This window comes from Parasteatoda tepidariorum, chromosome 5 (assembly GCF_043381705.1).
Source record: "Parasteatoda tepidariorum isolate YZ-2023 chromosome 5, CAS_Ptep_4.0, whole genome shotgun sequence".
Classification (NCBI taxonomy): Eukaryota; Metazoa; Arthropoda; class Arachnida; order Araneae; family Theridiidae; genus Parasteatoda; species Parasteatoda tepidariorum.
Window position 1 is genome coordinate 7,961,501 of NC_092208.1, and position 8,871 is coordinate 7,970,371.

General features: G+C 30.4%; 2 protein-coding genes across 2 annotated transcripts in view; one reads left to right on the forward strand and one right to left on the reverse strand.

The window, feature by feature from the left end:
• LOC107451088 (uncharacterized) overlaps positions 1 to 6,059 on the forward strand; it is a 9,070-nt gene extending 3,011 nt beyond the window's left edge. The window contains exon 2 of the mRNA XM_016067074.4: positions 3,763 to 6,059. Coding sequence (XP_015922560.2) covers positions 3,763 to 5,936 — 2,174 coding nt within the window. The 3' untranslated portion in view covers positions 5,937 to 6,059. The remainder of the gene's footprint in view (positions 1 to 3,762) is intronic.
• A 1,735-nt stretch (positions 6,060 to 7,794) lies between these two features.
• LOC122270029 (tigger transposable element-derived protein 4-like) lies at positions 7,795 to 8,586 on the reverse strand. Its single transcript, XM_043045818.2, has one exon. It carries the CDS (start codon positions 8,584 to 8,586, stop codon positions 7,795 to 7,797), a length of 792 nt encoding a protein of 263 aa, XP_042901752.2.
• Positions 8,587 to 8,871: the final 285 nt, after the last annotated feature.

The following is an 8,871-nucleotide window of genomic DNA, read 5'->3' on the forward strand; positions in this document are numbered from 1 at the left end:
AAGAGCAATGGCTCTCACTTCCTATTGAACTGATAGACCGCATAATTGAAAGCATCACACATCGCTGTTTGTGCTGTATTGCTTCTAGAGGCAATCATATTCCATATTAAAGGTACTTTTTCTATTGCAAACCGATACTTCCAATTTGTTTATTTTATACATGTGCTAATTTCTATACTACTATTAATGTCTGATAATTTCTTTTTATGTTGTTTAATACCTTACTATGTGTTGTATATTGTGGGTAAGTTTCATAAAATTCCATGTGTAATTTCTTGAGTTATCGCGATTTTTGTGAATTTTCCTTAATTTATGATAACCAGTGTATTTATTTTAAATAAAATAGCTGATGCAGGTGTGTTAAAATTGCCTCAAGTTCATAAAGGAAAATAGCCTTTTCAGCGATTGCATTACTGCAAATTGCAGAGAGTGCCACGTGGTATTTTCTACTACAGTTTCAAATCAGCACCCCTCCGCACAGGATCAAAGTTGTGATGGCGTGTCTTCGGATCATCCTCCGGGATGTTTCCCAGACCGTCGCCAATAGCCCATTGTGCAGCTCTAGTGCGACGTAAATTAACAACAACTAACAACATTCGAAAATTCTTAAACTATTTAACGAATGCTAATATTTTTTCACATTTTTTAAATTCAAGTTTCCAAGTGCCTGTTTTTTGCAGAATAAAATAAAAAGTAACGTATAGCAAAAAGAGTGAAAAATTGGAGAGAGAAAAATGCAATTACAAAAACTTTCAAATGATTGCAATTTAGAAAATAATTAAATTCAGCCCGTCAAATTTTAATTTTGCAATTACATTCCCTTTTGTTTCAGAGTAACCATCATGGTATTTTTTACAAGTTTAACAGATAATGATTTTCGAACGAAAATTCAATTATTTTTATTCCAATGTACTCCTTGTACATTTCTTTCATGCCTTTGTAATTTCAAGTTTTGAAATCTTATGATATTGTGCAGCAAAGCAATTGCTGTTGTAGTTTATTCTTCAAAGTCCAGTTCAAAGCTAGACCATTTCCAAGAGGTCTTGAATACTTATCACATTCTAGATAACGGGCGTAACTACCAAGTTCTTTCAGTCAAATGTTTGAAGTGCGTCTGTTTTGTCCGATGTAGCGAAGGTTGGACTAGTAACGTATTCATTCTCTATTTCACTCTCGGCTACCGGGATTGTTCTAAGTTTGTGTTTCGCTTTTATTTTCCATTTATCTATTTTCCATCTTTTATTTTCCATAATATAGACAACTTTCTTAAAAAATATTTTTATCTTTTTTTTTTTTTTTTTTTTTTTTTTTTTTTTTTTTTTTTTTTTTTTAAAGGGCACTTTTTTTTAACTTTAGTGCGAGAGAATATATTTGGACTTTAAAATAAAAGAGTAATTCCAGCATTTTTGTCCATTTAAAAAACAATGTAATCTTTTGTATTTCTTGCATTACCCACATTTGCGCTTACTTTTAATTATACAAATAAGAAAAATAAGATAAATAAGAAAAGTAATAATTTGTCTTCACTTTTCAAGAAAATAGTATTTCAGAAAAATAATCAGCTGTTTTTCTTTGAGTAAGCAGCAGAATGTTTTTTTTTTTTTTTAATTTTTTACAAGCAACAATTCTTAGTTTTCTTTTATTAAGTACTTGATAATAATTTAAAAACGGGCACTTGATTTAAAGTAAAACCTAAATTAAAATGCTAAAAAATATATGAGTATATTATTCAAAAAATAACCTACATGGTAGAGTATAAAATAAAAATTTGAAAAATGAACGAAATACACTTAAATAGTTGGTAAAATAGTGGTGAGAAGCACTCGTGGTCAGGTAATTTAAAAATTTATTTCAAGATTAAGACATTATACAACATGTTGAGAAATTTTAAGATGTTTAAAAATCTTGGCGTGATTTGGCAATTCTATTCTCTTGGTGGCGACATAGAATATCAAAACATGATCATCGATGATATTACAATTTTATTCGATATAACAATACATTTTGTAGCTCTTTTATTTTCATTTATGTTGTAATTGCTTGATAATTATTAAATATATTATTCCATATCAATTCATACATATGTATATTGAAACTGTATGAATTCTTTAATGAATTTACTAAAAAAAGTTTCACAAGAAAGCATATGTATAACCACATTTTATCAGAAACATGATTTCATAAAACTCAACATTCGTTAATTATAATGTTTTATTTGAATCTCTTTGCTAAATTACGAGTAAATTTTCGGATGACTTAAAAAGAAACATCTTATTTCATAATTAAAAAAAAAAAAGATTAACGTTCGGCTATCAGCGGAAAAAATATGAATGAAATTAGACGTTACGCGTGCGTAAGTCAAGTTCCTCTTACGTTAACCACATTTAAATATTAATCGCCCCATTTAAATATTTCGACATTGTCACCAAATCATTTTTTAAAAAGTAATTAATTTTAATTTATCGCGGCTTCTGCTAAATAAAAATAGTTTAAACTTTAGATTTTGCAAAAGAAAAATACGTGGGGTTTTATGGTGTAAAAAAATTTATGCCTCATAATTCAAAATTTTTTCATAAAATTATTAAAAATTATTGTTTGAGTGAAATTATCTTTCGGTAGATGGGTTTCACAGGCGGGTGCAATTTTTTTTCTAAATTGCTCTTTTAGTTTTAAAAATATGACTAAAAACACAAAAAGGGAAATTAAGATTAAGGGGAGCACAATTTCCAGATCGCAGCCACCCCCTATATTCTGTAGGTCAAGAATCCAAATATGCAAAAAAAAAAAAAAAATGTTTATTCAGGGAAATTACATTTTTGTGCCTTATTTCTTAACTTTATTAACAATTATCGATAAAATATTAGCATATTTGAAATCACCCCTAGAAGCCATTAAGATTGACACTTAGTACGCGAAAATCCGAGCGTTAGAAAAAAACTTATTCAGGGCGATTTTTCTAGCGCTCTACACAGTGCACAAGAAAAGAAGGTAAAGCGAATCACACTGAATAACTTATTAATAGTTCAAGGGTGTGAACTGAAATATGCAAATCAATTAGTGCAGGCTATATTTATAGTCACGAAATCAGACACTAAAACGTATTTTTTTTCAATTTCTTACAAAAATTATGCACTTCTGAACACAAATGTTCATAGTTCATTGACTTCAACTTCTTTTTTTTAATTATAAGAATTTATGACTAACATTTAGTATAACGAAACGCGATTAATAAAATTTCTTAATGCGTATCACTTTTTATGTAATGTCCATAGCTAAAAACTAAAATCTTTCCTCATACTGTAAGTTCAAACAAAATATAGAGTCATTGATACCGTATATCTTACGTATGACAATATACGACAACTCATATTTTATGCTAGTCACCTGCAATTACCAGTTGATTTTACTACATAAATTACCACTGCGCGTTACCACAATTCCTCGTAGGTAAATAATAAGGTAATTAATCATTCGTATTTTAAAATGTATTCAATGACCAATTTGATAAAAATATCTTAAGTTAAAAAAAATTACACAAATTTTTCGTTTAAAAGCAAAAAGAAAAAAATCATAAAATAGTAACTAAATTGAATTAGACATAACCTGAGTATTGTAAACAATACTTGATTTCCACTTAACCAGTAACATGTAGAATAAATGTATGACTTTGGTTCGTGATAAAGTGCGTATGCATTATGTTCTTTGAATTGTTTTCATTCGAATCTTTAATTCAAAACTAAAGTTAAAAATTTTATTTTACAGATGGAGTGTGTAAAGAAAAGAGATCTAAAAGCTGGACACTCATAACTTCAAAAACAGAATCGACTAAAAGAGCTGACTTCATAAACAATTTTTCTGAACCACCTTCCCTGCAGCGTATTGCAGTAGTGTCGATTGCAATTGGGCTATGGACGGCGCCTGATATAAGGAATGAAATGGCGTCTTCCTTCTTATACGATATCGATAAGTTAGAGGGAAGAATATTGGACAAATTGTCCAATAGCTGTTTGCCCTCATCGCTGATGACCAAAATCTCATACGTTATTCGACCCATTATGTTGCAGTTGTCGAAAGCGCTTCGTAGTTACGATGAATGGACAGGATATCAAAGAAATCTCAGGGAGTATTACATAAAACATGGTACAATTTATTGGACAGTTGAGGGGACAGTTGACATAGTGAAATCCCTTACGGAACTATTCGATAATGGAACCTTAGGAAGCTTAGATATTTGCTATTTGTATGAGATAGCCTGCTCTCACTGTTTAGGGGAATATGCTTCAATTTTGTGGGAGAAAATTCCAGAGCAATTTAGAAACCGATTTAGAATCATTCGGGTAACAGATATATACAATCATGATTTGATGTTATATTGGACATGTGTCATCGAGAATAATTTAGGGAGTTTTCTAACTAGACTCACAGATCATGAAAACATATACGATGATAAGCTTAGTATTGATGTAAATATGATTGCTTATTCGATTCAATTTGTTAACATAGTTGCCCTAAAGTATTTTTGGAAAAAATTGTCGGAGCAGGAGAAAAACGATCATTTGAGTAAGTGGCTTTTGCAAGTTGCTGAATTCATGGAATTTGTAGAAGTTTCATCTTATCAGGGTTCTTCAGAAACTTTAGATGTTTTATGTTTTTTACTATCTCATGTCAATCGTAGAACTCAAATGACCGAATTTTTTCGGAATCATTCTCACGTATTAGTGTTTTTGTTCGAAAGTTGGCCATATCAAAGAATATTCTTGTCCACTATTTTTGAACTATTGGATAATCTTCAAGAAGACATTTATCCATGCATAATGCTAAATATAGGTTCTAACATGAGTAAAAGGGGAAATGAAATGATAATGTTTGAAGAAATATGGAGTGCCAGTCCTTTAAGGCTAAGACGATCACTTCTAAAAAATGAATTTCATTGCAAGGAAGTGTTGTTCTATTTGCTGGAATTAGAAAATCTGAGCATGGCTGTTACGATATTAAATGATGCTTCCGAAGAAGAGATTACACTATTTACCTGCTTTATGTTTGGTCTGCCTGAATTTAAGCATGCTATTTACTCAAGCAATCTGCATTCACTCCACATGTTATTATCAAAATCTACATTGCCACCAGAATGTTATCCATATAAAAGCAAACTTCTAGAGCAAGGAACGCAAGATAGACCGATAATATCGTGGCTTATTAGACTTAGACATTGGCACATTTGTATTGAGTGGATATGGGATGGCAATATCCAAGCAGTTGAATCTTTCTTGAGATGGGCTTATCAATCTGTACGAATTGGAACATTTAAGACAACAATATCATCTCCGTATGCTATCTACTTGACATTAATATTTTTGTCCAATTATGAGCGTGTGGACCAGTTCCTGAATTGGTATTTCGAGACGAGACAGGAAATTCACCATTTTAAAGCAAACTTTTTGAAAAAATGGGATAATTATTTTTTCAAGCGCTTCATAGACATGCCGTTCATTGTCTCAAAAAGAGAAGACGATGTGTTGCAAAAATTCATAAACTACAACTTGTCTTCTCTCGAAAACATTGCAGAATTTCGACTTATTTGTCGTAGATGTATAGAGTACGCACTGAGTAAAGGTTTTCTTGAAAGTGCCACCTTGCTTTTGAATGTATCTTTTGATAATATCAATGAAACGAAGAGATACAAAAACGAAATTATACAATCTGAGGAAAGAATCAAAAAGTTTCTGCTCCTGAAGCAATCACTTACTGATGATGACTGGAATCATGTGAAAGAAATTGTAATGTGGTCGTCGCCTCTAACCTTAAATACAGTCACAAAATTAAAGTCACTGATTCTGGAACAAAAGACTAATCACTCTTTCCAAGATGAATTGAATCCACAAATTTCAGCTCTCCTTGATTTACTGGAGAATGCTGTTGAGAAAGATGATAGTTAAACATTTTTTTTACGATCAAATACGAATGCAAATAAAATCATATTCTCCGTCAAATGACGAATCATGTTCACAGCTCAATCACTGTCAAACGATTAATTGTCTTACAATAAATAGGTGACTCCATTTTTTAGTTGTTCAATGCTAATGAAACAATATCTGTTATATATTATTTGTCACAGCTTCAATAATTAATTTAATTGTCACAACTTTATTATTTTTTATTTTCGTTATACCTGAAGAAAAATCAACAATTTTACGTGATTTATTTTTCCTCACTATTCCCAAAAAACAGTCCCTAAGAAGATATATATATATATATATACAGTCCCTGGTCAAATTTTTAGAAACACTATAAGATTCTATGTAAAATCTTAATTATCAGTTGATACTCTATACAGCTTTATTGTTTTTACGCTGTTGAAACCGGTTAGCACTATTTTACGTTCCTGTATCAATAGGTTAAATTCGACAATATATAAATTCGATGATTGGATAAATTAGTAGATGGTATATAATATAAATATAGAATACTTATTATATCAGGTATTATATTAGTATATTATAATAATTAGACAAAATTATTAGACGCACTGTAGTTTTTTAATAATTATTTGTTTTGCACGCGTTTATGTGCTGTACTTTTATATTTAAACATACATGTAAAGGGTTTTTATTTAGGAGACTTTTTACATACTTCCCATTTGCATTTATTTTTAACGCATTGCATTGCAATGCTAACCAATTAATACACGAACGTAAACAAGTGCAGGCTGGTTACATCCCCGTAAAAACAATAAAGTTGTACAGCATTACCTGATAATTAAGATTTGACATAGAATCCTATAGTGTCTCTAATAATCTGGCAAGTGACTGTTTATATACTACAGACCTGAAGAAAAAAAATTTGGTCTACCGAAGCACTGGAAAAAATCTTTTTTTCCCTTTAATTACAGCAGTAGAAAAAAATAATTTAGCAAAGTAGATTAGTTGTGTCAACTGTAAAGTAATATATATATATGTATATATATATATTTTACTATTCATGCTACTAAATGTGATAAAATATTGAACTAAAATTGTCTAAAGAACTGATAAAAGAGCTTATTATTGAAATTTTCTGTTTTTTCTCCCTAACTTCCTTTTGTTTTACAATTACCATATTGTTAAGAACATTAAAAATCTAATTGGTATTGCCCAATAAATTAGTTTTAATTTTTTCTCTTTTGAAAGAAGAGCTTTAAAAAGTTTTTGCCTCGTTTTTTTTTGTAAAACAAAAAATTTTCTCAATCAATTAATTTATCTTAAATTTAGGTTATCTGTTGTGAAGGTAATTCTGGATTTTATGAATTTGGAATAACAGGAACTCCTATTGATGCCAGTTATTCAGTGTTAGGCTGGAATCATCCTGGTTTCGGACATAGTACTGTAAGTAATATTGCTTTCTTTATTATAATTGTATGAAATATGATAGTATAATTTTTTAATGATTTTTTATTGACAACAGTGAGAAAAGCTGTTCTTGCAAAATGATTTTATTATTGAACTTTCTTATCTATTCTTGTGATCAATGTAGCACAAACATGGTTTACCTTAAAAACCAATATTTTAATGCTGTTAATACATAGAAATCTTTTTTTCAATGAAATTATTATATTTATGAAATGATGTCTACTGTAAAGTTTTGTCAGTTCTTTTAAGAATAATTTTCAACTGCTTTGCGCTGTTTATTTGGCTTACAATTGGCTCCCTTTTTTTATCACTGAATGTATACGCACTGACTCAGCAAATGAACTAAAATTAAGATGATTCCTAATAGTTTAAAGTTAAACCTGATCATTTATTCATGGTTGGTTCAAGTTCATGTGCACCATTGTATTTTGTACAAATTCCAACAAAGAAGGAATGCAACAAAAATGTGCAGAAATTTATTAAAAGTGTTTGGTGAAAATAGCTTGAAAATTTTAAAAAATCTGATTTTCTCCTCTCTTATACGCTGCGCTCTGAGCGACCATCTTTGATTCACAATGANAACTAAAATTGTCAAACGTTCTTTACTGTTTTTTCCGCCATGACAGGGTTCACCTTTAAAGGCAAAAGTTTTATCTGGTAAAAGATTGAAAAACAGTCCACATTCATCCATGTTAAAAATGTTCTTTGGTTGATACCCTGAAATAATTTCAGGTAATTTAGCTTTCCATTCTTCAGCTTCTTGTAAATCAACGCTGTTACAATCTCCTTTAATTGTTTTATAAACTAGACCAGCTCTTTTTTTCATCCGATCAATCCATCCATTGGAAGGCGTAAAATCAACATTCAATTTCTCCGCAATCTCTAATGCTTTTCCTCTAAGAAGAGTTCCGTTGACAGGTATGTTGGCGGATCTTGCTTGTTTAAACCATATCATCAGTTTCTCTTCAATATTTTCGTATTTTCCTTTCTTCACTTTTTTTACTTTCTGGGATGCACCGGAACAAGAAGAGTTTAAGATGATGTCTTTCTTAGCAATAATGCCATTTAACGTAGTAACAGGAAGATCTAAATTTTTTGCTATTTGAACTCGTGTTAATTGAGGATAGCTGTCAACAGCTTTTAAAATTTTTACTTTGTCATCAATAGATAGAGCTTTACGCTTAATGCCTTTACAGGACATTTTCCACAAAAATCAAACTTTTTACGATGATTTTTAAGATAACATAAGCGCCTACACTAAGAAAATTTTCAACGAAATGCTGCTAAATGTTTAGATGTATCTTTCTCTTCAGTTATTGAATGGGTGTGGACAGCAGTGAAGTTCGTGAGTCACCAGGCTATTCATTTAAGGTGGACACAATGACAAAGCTATTCCCTACATTCTTATCAGTTTCATAGTTCATCTAAAGGATCACATTCCTTTGCTCACACCTGTTCCTGATAAGTCACCTTTCTTTGTAACAAA